The sequence below is a fragment of the Muscardinus avellanarius genome (genome assembly GCF_963383645.1).
Source record: "Muscardinus avellanarius genome assembly, chromosome: 3".
NCBI classification, from domain to species: Eukaryota; Metazoa; Chordata; class Mammalia; order Rodentia; family Gliridae; genus Muscardinus; species Muscardinus avellanarius.
Window position 1 is genome coordinate 33,137,834 of NC_137788.1, and position 14,942 is coordinate 33,152,775.

A 14,942-nucleotide genomic window follows, 5' to 3' on the forward strand; every position below is an offset into this window, starting at 1 on the left:
CCCTGTTGGCCAGCAGAGGGCGCGCGTCCCCAGGTCCCATATACCGAGCGCGGGTGCTTATTATTTACAGGTTGAGAAGGGGCTCGAGGGAGAGGGGGGGGGGGAAGTAGCGCCTTGGAACTGAAGAATATTAGACCACTGTTTTGGAATTACAGGGTATTGTCTCATTCAGCACAAAAAGCCCTGTATTATGAATGCCGACCATCCCAAGGCACGGGATGGGAAGCAGACAAACAGCACCTTTCCGAGGTGTGCAGGGCGGACGGGAGAAGCAGGAAGAACACTGGCTTAGCCAAGGAGGCCTCCGCCTGGGAGTGGGCAGGGACGGGAGCGGTCGGCCCAGCCTCCACTGTGTCGGGAGCAGCCAAACCGTACATGGGAGGAAGGGGAAATAATAACAAAAAGTTTTAGGACTAGAGTGTGTGGGGGTGTCTAGTTTGACACCCTCTTCTCGGTTTAGTAGACAATTCCTGGTCCTGCCCCCTAAACATTTTCCATTCTTCTTGATGCCCTCTCTCCAGAGGTATCGTGTGAGCCGGCCCCGAGACTTGCTTTGATGAGTGGAGCACAGCAGTGATCCTATGTTTCCCAAGCTTAAGAGGCCACGCAGATTCCGTTTTGGCCTCTCGGGAGCCAGCTACTATCTATAGAAGTGTGGGCTACCCTTCTGGAAAGGCCACATGGTGAAAGAAGCTAGTAGAGGGGTTGGGGATGTATCTCCCATGCTTAGCATGTGTGGCCCAGGATTCAATCTCTAGCATCAAAAACAGACAAACAGGCCGGGTGTGGTGGTGCATACTTGTAATCCCAGCATTTGGGAGGCTGAGATTGGAGGATCGCGGTTCACTGACAGCCTCAGCTGCTACTTAGGCCTTTTACCACTCAGTGAGACTCTGTTTCAAAATAAAGAATAAAAAATAGGGATAGGGGTGTAGCTTGGAGGTAGGATATCCCTGGGTTCCATCTCCAGTACAGAAAAAACAAACAAACAAATGAAAACAGCAAGGAGGAGCAGCAGCACTGGGTGGAGAACTGAGCCCCCCACCCGCCAGGTGACTGTCAGTACAACTGCCAGGCATTTGAGGGAGGCCATCTTGGTTGGCTGTTCCAGCCTCAGCCTCAGCCTCATGCCCAGTAGAACACAGCCGTGTAACCAACTCCAGCCAACCCCAAGCAGTAGAACCTTCTAGGCGATCCTAGCCAACTCACTGAATTAGGAAAATAATAAACTGCTGGGGGGTTTTTTTGATTTTTTTTTTTTTTTTTTTTTGCGGGTCTGGGGATGGAACCCAGGGGCATTCGACCTCCGAGCTACACCCGCTGCCCTATTTTTGATTCTTTATTTTGAAACCGGGTCTCACTGAGTTGCAGAGGGCCTCACTAAGTAGCTGAGGCTGTCCGCGAAGAGCGATCCTCTGGTCTCAGCCTCCCGAATGCTGGGATTACAAGCGTGCGCCACCACGCCCAGCCTATTGCTGTTGTTTTAAGCACTAAACTTTGGGAAGCTTGTATCAAGGCAAGAAATAATTGTTAGTTTAGGAAGAAGTGCCTCATAGAGAAGGATCAGCTACTTAGCAAGGAGTGTGTAGAGTGGTTATTTGGTTGGGGCGAACCCTTGATGATAGGAAAATCAACCATCTTCGACGGGCATGGTGATGCATGCTTGTAATCCCAGTCCTTGGAAGGCCAAGACAAGAGGACTGGAGGTTAGAGGCCAGTCTCGGCAACTTAGCGAGACCTTCAGCAATTTAGCAAGACCTTAGTTCAAAATAATAATAAAAGTACCAGGTGTGGTGGTGCACGCTGGTAATCCCTGCGCTCGGGAGGCTGAGACTGGAGGATTGCGCAGGTTCGAAGCCAGCCTCAGCAACTTAGTGAGACCCTGTTTCTAAATAAAATATAAAATAGGTCTGGGAGTATAGCCTGGAGGAAGAAAGCCTCTGGGTTCCACCCCCAGTACCACACACACACCAAAAAATAAAAAATATAAAAATAAAAAAAAGCCTGGTGTGACTCAGAGGTAGAACACTTCTGAATTCAGTCCCTAGTAACATGCAAACCACCCCCTTGCTGCCCAGCGACTTTGACCTGCATGGCTGACTTGAAGAGATGACCTGTGTCAATCAATTCCTCTTTCTGAGGAATTTGGAATCGGGAAACAGGGCCCGGGTCGGCAACCTCAGGACTGACTGAGGATGCTGTGACTCTCGGGCACACCTCAGCAGGATGCGGCGTGAAGCAGAGGGGGTGGGGCAGGAAGTCTGTGTGAGCAAAGTGGGTGGAGCCTCAGGAAAAGATGGGAAAAGATGCTAGGAGGGCGGCCATGGGGGACCGCTACCCTGAGAGCACGCTGCCTCTGGTGCTGACAGTTTCCCAAGTCCCAGTTCAGGTCTGGCTACAGTGCCTATCTCCAAATTTCAAGGGATTCTCCACAATACTTCAACAAATGCCCCAAGAGAGGGAAGTTGGTGACTACAGATTGGGTTTGACTACGCCACCTTTCTCCATCTCTTCTTATTTATTTATTTATTTATTTTGGTGGCACTGGGGGTGGAGCCCAGAGGCTTTCTACCTATGGGATACACTCCCAGACCTATTTTATATTTTATTTGGAAACAGGGTTTCACTAAATTGCTGAGGCTGGCTTCGAACCTGCGCAATCCTCCTGTCTCAGCCTCCCAAGCGCTGGGATTACAAGCGTGCGCCACCACGCCCAGCTCCCATCTCTTCTTTTAATAGCAGCCTTGCCTCTCTACTCCGTGGTCAAGAAACAGCATGCACCCAAGACCTGACCAGTGTTTCCCTGGACACAGTGGCTGATCCAGGGATGATCCTGTGACCCCTTTGGGGTCACTCAGATATGGATGTTGGGAGATTTGGCTCTTTTTCTGAGTTTATTAATTTGGGAAGTCATGAGCTGGGGCCCCATCTCCCCGTGGGAGGTGAAAGAACATGGAAGAGGCCCATCTGGAGGGACACGGGGCTCACAGGAAGAGAGAGAGACAGAAACAGGAAGGTAAAGAGGGGCCAGCCCTGAGCCAGCTCTGGACCCAGCAGGGCCAGAACTTCCCAATGGCATGAGTGATAAGCCTCCCCTTTTGAGTAAGTTTATTTGAATTGGGGTTTGTTCCCTTGGAACCAAATGTCCCCATTAATGCCTTAGGCTTCATTCATGCTGACATCAGCAGGCCTCTGGTCCTTGCCACCAAAGTATCCCACCCAGACTCCTGGTTCAGACCCTTTAAGAAATTGCTTGTAATCCCAGCATTTGGGAGGCTGAGACAGGAGGATTGCAGTTCAGGGACAGCCTCAGCTACTTAGTGAGGCCCTTTGCAACTTAGACCCTGTTTCATAATAAATAATAAAAAATAGGGCTGGGGGTATAGCTCGGAGGTTGAATGCCCCTGGGTTCTATCTCCAGTGCCAAAAACAAAAACAAAAACTTTCCCTAGAGCCTCTTTGGAAGTTACAGAACTTGCTCCTCAGCTGCCCTTCCCACCCCTCTGGGGTCCTGGCCAGCCTCTGGCTTGCCTGTCACTCTCTGATACAGCTGGCTGAGTACAGAGATCCCCTGGTTCCGTGTCCCTGGGCTCCAGCCAGTACTTTCCCCCTGGGTCCAGCGCTTCTTCAGATGAAAGGAGGCAGGAGCAGACCCCTTGGGCGTGCCCACACCTCCACGTCTCCCTTGGGCAGTGGTGCCCAGCAAGCCTGCTCCTGTGTGCAGCAAGGTACTGGGCAGATACCACCCCCTCCACGGAGCCATCCTGTCTGCAAGACCCGCCCTCCTCCGACCTCAGCACTGTGGTGGGTGGTTCCAGTCTCACTTTTCACATTCTGATTCAGGTTCACTCCCATGGCTAGGAAAGCTCAGTAAGCATCAGCCTTCATGTTAGGAGACCGGAGTTCCAGTCCCAGGTTTACCCTCCTCTGAGCCTTCCTTTTCATGTTTTGTTTTCTCCGTCTTTGTGGTACTGGAGTTTGAACCCAGGAGCATCCTACCTCCAAGCCACCCTCCTGGCCCTATTTTATTTTTATTTTGACACAGGGTCTCTAGGATGATGAGAGTCTCATTACTTGCTGAGGCGGTCCTTGAACCCGCGATCCTTCCGTCTCAGCCTCCCAAGTGCTTAGATTACAAGTGTGCACCACTGTGCCTGGCTCCTTGTTTTGTTTTTTTTAAATGGAGACTTAAGTGTTGTGGGGGGATAAATGGAGACTTAAATGTACTTGGCTCAGCTGACCAGGAATCACAGGGGAAGGTTTGTTGGTTATGATGGAGAGTGTGAACTGGATGTGGTAGCGCACACTTGTAATCCCAGTACTTGGGAGGCTGAGACAAGAAGATCGCAGGTTCCAAGTCAGCCTTGGCAACTCAGCGAGGCTTAATGAAACCCTGTTTGTTTCCAAATAAGGAATAAAATGGGGCTGGGGGTGTGCAGCTCAGAGGTAGAATGCCCATGGTTCAATCCCCAGTACCAAAAATAAATAAGTAGCCGGGCGTGGTGGCGCACACTTGTAATCCCCGCACTTGGGAGGCTGAGACAGGAGGATCAAAGCCAGCCTCAGCTACTTAGTGAGGCTCTCAGCAACTTAGTGAGACCCTGTCTCCAAATAAAATATAAAATAGGTCTGAGAGTATAGCCCAGAGGTAGAAAGCCTCTGGGTTCCACCCCCAGTACCACCATAAATAAATAAATAAATAAATAAATAAATAAATAAATAAAATAACGGGCAGTGTACACAGGGGCTCCATAGAGGCGGACATCATTGAGGCAGGGGAACAGGTGGTGGGGAGAGGGGCAATGGCTTGTGACAAGCGCAGCAGCCTTAACAGATCCCCTAGGATAGGAAGATTGGGGTGGGGCACAGTTCAGGATGGCTCAAGTGCAGGAAGGAGCAGGATGGTGATGTAAAGCAAAAGGCAAGACTTTTGCAGCCAGTGGTGATGTAGAGCTGTAATACCAGCACTTGAGAAGCAGATACCAGCCCCTGAAATGAAGACATTTCTCTGCAAGACCAGCCCTCCTCTGACTTCAGATATCCTCTGAGATCCTCTTCTGATCCACTGAGACAGGAGGATTGCAGTTTTGAGGCCAGTCTCAAAACCCTGTTTCAAAATTTAAAAATTAAAAATGCTAGGGGTACAGGTCAGAGGTAGAATGTCCCGGGGCTCAATCCCCAGGTCAAGAAGGCAGGCAGGCAGACTGGCTGGCTTCTGAGATCAGCTGGTGCCAGACCATGCAGGTCCTTGAGGGTACAGATCACACCTAGGGGAGAGGGGTGCCCTTGTAGAGCTGACATGGCTGATGTGTGCTTTAGGAAAGTCACTCTGGCTCCTTGGTGGCTAGATGAGGCACCGGGCAAGACCGAAAGTAGGAGGTGGACCAACCTGGCTGGGCCAGATATTGTGAGGGCTGTAGGGAGAAGGCAGCCCAGGACCTTTGCACCCCAAGACTGGCAGGCAGGCAATAGGACTTCCCATCCCCCCAGCATGGTTTCGACTGGAAATAGCAGCCCCAAGCTCTCAGGCTTCTGAGTCACCTCCTCAGGTTCATGGCTCCCCTGAGGCCAGGTCAGCCTCCTTCCTCCGTCCTAATTGCTTCCTGCCGAGGGAGTTGTCCCCTCCAAGTGACCTTCAGGAAACCCTCATAAAAGCAACTGAGCGTTTCAGAAAGAGCAGGTACCTCTGGCTGCCACTGCCCCAGACCCGCTGCCGGGGGCAGTGCCTCCCTGTCTGTTAGGGGGAGAGTGTTCTGAGAGGGGCACTTCACTGCCACTTTCAGTGCAGGGGGCTCAGGGATCTTGTGGCTTGGTGGGACAGGTTTGCACTCCACAATGACCCTTGACCAGCAGGGCAGGTGGAGACTCTGCTTGCCGAACTGAATACCCTGGCACACTAGGGCTGTATTGTGAGAAACAGGGCTTTATTTTCAAATTAGCCCAAAGATGCCATCCACTGTCCAGGGTCATGTTTATGGGGCTGCTCCCACCAGGAGAGGGTCCCTTTTCTTATTTTGTACAAATGATCACATATGTACTAATTGTCACCCTGGCTCTGAGCCTTCTTCCCACTGGCCACTACCCATGTGCCTTCCACTGGACATGAGAGGGAGTCCCGGCACTGGCTGCCATTAGCTTCCTTCTGGGGAAAGTGCTCTGCTCAGGGGTCTCATGCATCAAGGTCTGGTCCAGCCTAGATGACTGGATCAAGGGAAGGCACCTGACTTTACCGGGTCCAGCCCAAAGCCGAGCTGAACTAAATAGGTCATTTGGCTTGAGGATAGGAACTGAGACACAAGGAAAGATGTCAGTCACTAGTAAGTCTTTTTGTGTATGTGTGTGGTACTGGGGATTGAAGCCAGAAGCATTTTACCTCTGGGATATACCCTCAGCCTTATTTTTATTATGTATTTATTTATTTATTGCAGTACTGGGAATAGAACCCAGGGGCATTCTACCTCCAAGCTACACCCCCAGCCCAATTTTTTATTCTTTATTTTGAAACAGGGTCTCACTGAGTTGCAAAGAGCCTCACTAAGTAGCTGAGGCTGTCCTGATAACCGTGATACTCCTGTCTCGCCCTCCCAAATGCTAGGATTATAAGGGCGTGCTACCACGCCTGGCTCTATTTTCATTTTTATTTTGAAACAGATTCTCACTAGGTTGATGAGAGCATCACTACTTGCCGAGGCTGTCCTTGACCCTGCTATCCTCCTGTCTCAGCCTCCCAAGTACTGGGATTATAAGCATGTGCACCACGCCCGGCTAAAGGCAGACACTTTGAACAGTGCCTAGCAAGCAGTGGACTCTCCGTACTTATTTGGTGAAGGAATGAAGGAGTTAAGAGCTTTTTTTATACAGAGTTGGAGATGCAGCTACTCTGTGCAGGGAGACCAAGGAAGTCTGAAGAGAAAGGAGCACAGATGCAAGTACTGCCCAGGAAGTGAGGGCCCAGGAGGGCAGAGACAGAGGGAGAGGCCCGGTCACTCTTGATTTTCCATATTCCGGCTCCTTTGTGATCTTTCCCCCTCTTGCTTTGAACTAGCTCAAGTGGGTTCCTGTGCCATGTGACCAGAAACCCAGGCAGAACAAGGAGCTTGGCCCCAGGAGCTTCCCGAGGTGCCCCGACTGCATGAGGGGACCCCGAGCCCAGCTTAGGGAAGAGCAGGAGTCCTCAGCACAGTCACACCTTTTATTCATTGTTAGTGGGGAAAAAGAACACACCACACAGCACAGGACTGAGCAGTGAGGGCGGCCACCGTGGGCCCAGCCAGGAGCAGCGCATCCGTAGACGGGGCCACGCTGGGGAGCCTGGGTGAGCAGGGGCCCCCTGTGCCCCTCCATTCCCCAGACCTCTGCTGCTTACAAGGCCCTGGGCCTGCCCGGCCTCCACCAAGAAGAAAGGGCCAAACACCCCGGAGGCCCCATCCTGTCTACACTTCGGCAAAGGTAAAAAGAAAACCCTGAAAATTTCAGAAAAAAAATCCCATGTTTTTCTGGGACTTTTGAACTCAGGACTTGTCCCATCTCCTTTTTCAAGAGCAATGAACAAAATATGTAAGACATGTATTCTTGCCCCCGCTGTGATTGCTAAAGCCTCACCCAGGGTGGGTCTTTAGGAAATATTTGTTGCTTTAATAAATTTTTGTGCAAAACTATTTACAGTGTCAGCTTACTACCCTGCCTAGAAACACCAGCTTCTTCCCTTTCCTCTTTTTTTTCTCTTTCTGCCCCTCCCCCTCTCTGTAGCAGGATGGATTTCTACCTCTGGGGACTCTGCCATTGCCAGGAAAAGAAAGGCTTTAGTACCTTTGCTTGTGAACTTCCATTTTCTTAAATTTGATTTGAAGGTAAGTGAAATAATCCGAACTGTAGCTCTGAGGACTGGAGTGGCCCTCTGAAGTATCCTGTGTGATGATTCTTACAGATAAGAAAGAAGAGGCTCACCAGTTGGCTCAAAAGGAAGAATAAGGACAGGAGACATGAGAAGGCAGATTCTGAAACCTTGCAATTCTCAGAGTTGTTGGAAGAAGATACTGATGTTCAAAGAAGAGTTTGGCTATATGAATGTTTTAGGCATCAGTGTATCTGTGTGTCTCTGCAAGTCGTATGTAAATCTCTGCCAATGTCGTGCTTGGTGGCAAGTCCTTCTCAAGCTGAGGTGGGAATGGGATGTCTGCCTCTTTTCTTAAGGCAGGGCTAGTGCTCTACCACCTGAGCTCCTGGCACACCTAGGAGAATGTGGGAGCAGGGATTGGCCTGCCTGTGACTCTACCCATCAGCGAGATGGTGGTCCCAATTCCTGGCCTGGCATTATGGGTTCACTCTGTCAGGCTGTTTGAAAATCCTTGGCCTGACCAGCAGACATCATCCATGGGTGTGCATCCAAAAACTTGAAGTGATCAAACCTGATTATCATGTGTAGGACTCGCCTACCAGCATGAAAAAAACAAAAATAGTTCTGGTAGGAAGGAAGACAATGCAAGATGCTTCCAGGGTTCTGGGTCAGAGGCTTCCCAAGACAGCACTGGCCTGTTGGCAGAGCTGCCCCCAAACAGAAAATTAGGTGTTTGGAAGTGTAGGTACTTCAACCAAGCTTCTGTCGCTTTTTGGAAGACTATAGCCTAAGACACTTCTTAGCAGGAAGCTCATAAAGGACAAAAGCCATCTTGGCTTGCCCAACAGTCAACCTCTGCACAAATCAGACACTGGAGTAAACAGGGAGGAGAGGAGTCTCTCTTCTCTTAGATGGCCTTGGGTTTGAGTCTTGATATTGGGACCCCTCCATCTCTGAACCTCAGCATCCAAGTCTAGAGAAAGGGAATAAAAATTCCTACCTCCCTGGGCTGCAAGGATAAGATGGATGGGGGCATCTGGCAAACCTTTGAAAGCCATGGAATCCTGTGCGATGGTGAGTTAGGCTAGAATCAACATTTGCTGGGGAAGGAAACCCATTTAGTGAAAAACCTCCCACCAGAAGCTTCAGGCTGCAGCTGAGCCAGCCTGTTGAGCATGTATGTGTCTGTTGTGCTGACTGACAGCACATGGCATACCTAAAAGCCAGCTCCTGAGAGCAAAGAAAAGTCCCTCAAGGCATTATAGGATAGACACCTGCTAGATACAGCCCGAAAATGTGCATTCCCCAGCCTCACCACGTGGCTTGGTCATAGGCAGGGGAGAAAGAGGGAGGCACCCCAGTGGCCTTGCTACCTCCAAAGGCCACGGGCAGGAAGGTCCAGTAGAGCTTAGGACCACAGGTCAGCAGCCCTGAGAGTCTTCACCTGCAGCAAGGCAGGACACTCAGAAGTGAGGCGCAACCTGCACCTCTTTCCTGCAGATGCAATCCCTGCCGCCGCACGCCCCAGCTTCACATTCTTTCCTCCCATCCCGGGCTGACAGCATCTGTATACTAGACTGTTTTCACCAGCAGTTCAAGAGGAAGTCAGCTGTCACTGCACATCAAAGCTAATTTCTGCTCACAAGTATAGGAGAAAGTAAAGTGAACAACTAGATGAAGAAGCAAGAGGAATTCTTCTGGCAGTCGAAGCATGCAGCTGCAAAGCTCACGGATCCAAAACCAGAAAGCAAAGCCTGTGCACTTGGAAGGTGACGAACTAACCTGGCAGATCGAGGGTAGGGGTTAGAAAATGCCTTTCAAATGAGGGCATGCCCAGCACATCTTCAGGCATGTGGTCCATAAATGCAGCCTGGGAGCCTAAACAACAGCCAGGTGGTCCTTTACTTCTAGCTCCTTCTGCATCTGAGGCAGAGAATAAGCAAGCCCATCCCCAAAACTAAGCCTAATTCAAAACGAACCACAAGATGTAGAATATATGCTTGTCTCGCTCGTGGCAAGCCCTGTCTCTGAAACCAGCACCTAACCAGAGTCAGTGCAAGAGTCACTGCTGAATTGAAAAAGGTCATAAAAAAGGAAGCAGCAAAACCTGCTAATGGTGACAGCTCGGGACTCAGCCCGATAAGAAGAAGGGGCATCTGTTAAATCTGGTGGGATTTTCCTCCTTTGAACATAGGATGTTTTTCCCCCTGAAAATTAGCATGTTTGCTATTCATGTAATCATTTTTATAAGAAACAAGTAATATAGAGTATATTTAATATCCTAACCTAATAAAATGACTTTAGTTCTTTTGAAGGGTACTAAAAAAATAAGTATTATATAAATTTCTCGTCTTTCTTAAAACTTCCACTCACATGGCTCCTAAACTTCAAAGAGCTTTTCCTTTCATCCATCTGCAGCTCTGAGTGGAGCCAGCTGGAAGATGCTATGGCTCCTCTAAAACTAGCCAGCCAGTTGCACCCCCTTCCCAGATGCGCTGACATCTCTGTCCGAGACCCTGACCACTGGAAGTTGCTCCATTACCCATGAGCTTCCAAAAGACATAGAATGCATCTTGTAAACTACCATATTCTTAGCACCCAAAGGTGCCTGGCATTGAACAAGTGCTCAATAAACATTAGCTGAAGAACGGGCTGAATTAACAAAGGCGAGGCCAGAGGGTAGAGTCAAGGGGACAGGATGGAGACCACTGTTAAGAGATCTGGGTCCTTTGGAAAAGACAGACCCAATTTGGCTCTTATGACTGGGGCCTGTGGGACCACGTTTTATAAAATATATTCCCAGGAACAATAAAACTTCAAAGCAGGACCCCAGCTCTACTCCTTAACCTTGCCTCTTAGGGCGAAAACCAACTCCCCAGGGCCCAGTAGGATGTTGGTTCTGGACCAAGGCTGGGAGTGAGGCTCGGGACAACAAGATACCTCAGGACCTGACTCTTCTGTGGGGTGAGGTGGTCCCTCAAGGAACTTGACTGAAGGGAGGAAAGGCTTGGGCAGAGGAGTAGGTGGGCCAGAGAGTGAGGCTGGAGTGCCCCTCTCTGTGGGTAAGGGCCAGCTAGAGAGGTCATCAGGTTGGAAGGTGGCCATGGCCCTCCTGGCCAGGGGCCCTGCCCCTCACCACCCTCTACTTCTGCATGTCACATTGCAGCAGCAACACAATGGACGGGTCACTCTTGGCGGCTTCCTTAAACTCCTCCAGAGTAATCTGGTCATCCTTGTCCTGGTCCATCTTCTTGAAGATCTTGTCCACACGCTGCTGGGGCGTGAGCCCGTCCTGATTCATGCGCATCATGATCACGGTCCCCACCATTTTGTAGATAGCCTGGTGGGATGAGGAGGGAGGTGTGAACACCCACAGGGGCAGAGAGGATCAAGAGTGAATGAAAGGATCTAGGTGTGGGCAGGAAGGATGCTGGGGGAGGAGGAGGATACCAGGAGGTGATGGATGGTCATTAAGACCACATATTTAGCTGCACCTAGTGGCACACGCCTGCAATCCCAGCAGCTCAGGAGACGGAGGCAGGAGGATCATCAAGGACATCTTGGGCAACTTAGTAAAACCTTGTCCCTCCCCAAAATAAAAAGGGCTGGAGATGTAGCTCAGTGGTACAGTGCCCCTGGGTTTGATCCCCAGAACCACAAGCAAAAGACTAAAACACAAAACAAAGACATTTTAACAAACATCTCAAATTAAGCATGTCTCGAATCCAACTGTTCACTCCAGCTCTTCCTATAGCACCACCCCATCAGCAAGCAGCAACGTCATTCTGCCGGTTGTTCAGACCAAAGCCCCTGGTGCCATCCTTAACGCCTTTCCTTCTCATGGCCCACATCCGATCCTTCAGGGAGCCTGCTGGCCCTCATTCTATAGATTTGCCTATTTCCTACCGCTTCAGTAGCTCGCCTGTGATTGCGGCCTCTGGGCTGTGCATGTCTCCTCAGTGGTCTCCCTGCTTTTTCTGTTCCCCTACCCCCTGTTTGTTTGTTTGTTTGTTTGTTTGTTTGTTTGTTTGTTTGTTTTTGCAGTACTGGAGATGGAACCTAGGGGCATTCTACCTTGGAGCCAGACCTCAGCCCTATTTTTTTTTTTTTTATTATTCTTTATTTTGAAGCCTTTGGAGGTAGCAAGGCCACTGGGGTGCCTCCCTCTTTCTCCCCTGCCTATGACCAAGCCACGTGGTGAGGCTGGGGAATGCACATTCTCGGGCTGTATCTAGCAGGTGCCTATCCTATAATGCCTTGAGGGACTTTTCTTTGCTCTCAGGAGCTGGCTTTTAGGTATGCCGTGTGCTGTCAGTCAGCACAACAGACACATACATGCTCAACAGGCTGGCTCAGCTGCAGCCTGAAGCTTCTGGTGGGAGGTTTTTCACTAAATGGGTTTCCTTCCCCAGCAAATGTTGATTCTAGCCTAACTCACCATCGCACAGGATTCCATTATTTATTTATTTTTTATTCTTTATTTTGAAACTTTATTTTTTATTTTTTATTTTATTATTATTATTATTATTTTTTGGTGGTACTGGGGTTCCTGGAAGCCCTTCTACCTCCGGGCTACACTCCCAGACCTATTTTTTTTTATATTTTTTTGAAACAGGGTCTCATAAGCCAGCGTGGCTGGCTTCAAACCTGCGCGATCCTCCTGTCTCCACCTCCCAAGCGCGGGGATTACAAGCGTGCGCCACCACGCCCAGCCCTATTTTTTTATTCTTTACTTTGAAAAAATTCTTTATTCTCTATTTTATTCTTTATTTTTTATTCTTTATTCCTTCTCGCTGAGTTGCAAAGGGCCTCACTAAGTAGCTGAGGCTGTCCGCGAATTTCAAGCCTCCTGTCTCAGCCTCCTAAATGCTGGGATTACAAGCATGCACCACCACGCCCGGCCTCCCCACTGTCTATTCTGTGCACTCAGGATAAACGCAAAGCCTCTACCACAGTCCGGGGGGGCGAGTGACTGTCCTCCTGACTAATGATCAGGCCACTTTCCTCTCTCTCTCCGTCCTCCCTCCTCTCCTCTCCTACCACTTGGGTCCCGCCAGTCCTTTGAACCTTGCTTCTTTCTTCTACACAGGCATCTAGGGTTAGCTTCTCCTTATTCAAGTTCTGCTCATTTTCTATATAAAGCCTAATATAAAAACTAATATAAAATCACTTTTCCTGCTGGGTGTGGTGGCACATGTCTGTAATCCCAGTACTTGGGAGGCTGAGAAAGGAAGATCTCGGGTTTGAGGCAGCCTCAGCAACTTAGCAAGATGCTGTTTCAAAATAAAAATCTTCACTAACACACACACACACACACACACACACACACACACACCAATAATGAAATAAAACAGAGCTGGGTTGTACCTCAGAAGTAGAAGGCCCCTGGGTTTAACTTCAGTAGCCCCCAACACACAAAGACAACAGTTTTCCTTCTTTTCTTCATAGTACTCATAGTACTCACTGCTGGGCATTGGCATAGGTTTATTCACTTTAAAAGAGATCCCCTCTGAAAGCAGACACTTTTTTTTTTTTCAGTACTAGGGATGGAACCCAGGGGAATTCCACTTTCAAGGTGTTCAGACCAAAGCCCCTCATGCCATCCTTAACCCCTTTCCTTCTCATGGCCCACATCCGATCCTTCAGGGAGCCTGCTGGCCCTCATTCTATAGATTTGCCCATTTCAGCCCTACTTTTTATTTTTTTGAAACAGGGCCTCACTAAGTAGCTGAGGCAAGGGCCAAACCTGCCATCCTCCTGTCTCAGCCTCCCAAGTCCTGGGATTACAGGCGTGCACCACCATGCCTGGCTAAAGGCAGACACTTTGAACAGTGCCTAGCAAGCAGTGGACTCTCCGTACTTATTTGGTGAACGAATGAAGGAGTTAAGAATTTAGGCCCTGGAGTCAGGCTCTCTTTGCCTGAATCAGGAAATGCCTCTTGCTACCCTTTCCTCCTCTGCAAAATGGGATTTCTGACAGTATCCACTGAGTACCAGGCCTGTAGTTGCCAAGGCACCTGGGAGGCGGGGTGAGGTAGACCCAGGGATCAGCGAGGAGGATCCCAAGGCCCCAGAGGAGGGTGGCACGAGACGCCCAGGCATGGGGTCCGTCTGCCTGCCCGCCCGCCCGGCCTCGCCATTCCCGACACACCTCAATGATCTCCAGCATCTCGAGGCGCGTGATGCGCCCGTCGCCATCCAGGTCGTACATCTCAAAGGCCCAGTTGAGCTTCTGCTCGAAGCTGCCACGGGAGGTGACGGAGAGGGCGCAGATGAACTCCCGAAAGTCGATGGTACCATCGCCATTCTTGTCAAAGGTGCGGAAGGCATGCTGAGCGAACTTGGAGGCGTCGCCATAGGGAAAGAACTGTGGCCGGGCGGGGTGTTGAAGGGCGACAGACTGGCGCTCCCCACCCGCCTTCCACCCTCCTGCCCCGCGGTGCCTGCCCTGGCCCCGCCGCCCACCTTGATGTAGAGCTGCTGGAACTCCTCCAGGTTGAGGATGCCGCTGGGGCAGTCCTTCAGGAAACCCTTGTACCACTGCTTCAGCTCCTGCTCGCTGAACTCCGTGTTCTGAACCAGGTCCTCCAGCACCTCAGGGGCCAGCTTGCTGTTGGTCTTCCCCATGGCGGGGCCTGGGGGGACAGGCAGCTCCCTCAGCGGTGCTCCCCAAGTCCTCTTCTCCATCTCTCTCCATCACAACCCCTCCCACAGTGAGCCGACCTGCCCACGTCCCGGATCCATCCTTCCGAAAAAGGGTCCCCTCCTCTGGCCACCTACTCCAACAAGCCCCACCTTGGTAAAACAGAGGTGTGCACCCCCATCATCCTGAGGGTCCCCTTCCCTTCAGGACCCTCCCTCCTAAAAAACAGGACCTCCTCTCCCCTCCCACCCTGCATCCCAGGGAATCTCCAGCCTTCCGGGTCGTGCAGGTTCATCAGTGACCATGCCACCGCACGCCACACCACCCTCTCCTCTTTCACCTCCCATAGCCTCCCCACACCCAGAGCATGGAGCCTTAACTCCTCTCCTCCATACTAAGGGCTTTCTCAGCTGGCTTGCCCCCCTCCCTCCAGGGCAGGCTCCTCCCCTACCCGGGAGCTGA

The 14,942-nt window shown here is 50.6% G+C and overlaps 1 protein-coding gene across 2 annotated transcripts; it reads right to left on the reverse strand.

Annotated features, from left to right (window-relative positions):
* Positions 1-10,979: 10,979 nt before the first annotated feature.
* On the reverse strand, positions 10,980-14,464 carry HPCAL4 (hippocalcin like 4; the record flags this gene model as incomplete). Of its 2 annotated transcripts, XM_080692339.1 has the most annotated exons (3): positions 10,980-11,177; positions 13,989-14,204; positions 14,303-14,464. In XM_080692339.1, the coding sequence occupies 3 exons, from the start codon at positions 14,462-14,464 to the stop codon at positions 10,980-10,982; spliced, it is 576 nt and encodes a 191-aa protein (XP_080548465.1). The 2 variants fall into 2 exon arrangements, with proteins under 2 accessions (XP_080548465.1, XP_080548466.1); XM_080692340.1 differs by lacking the exon at positions 13,989-14,204.
* Positions 14,465-14,942: the final 478 nt, after the last annotated feature.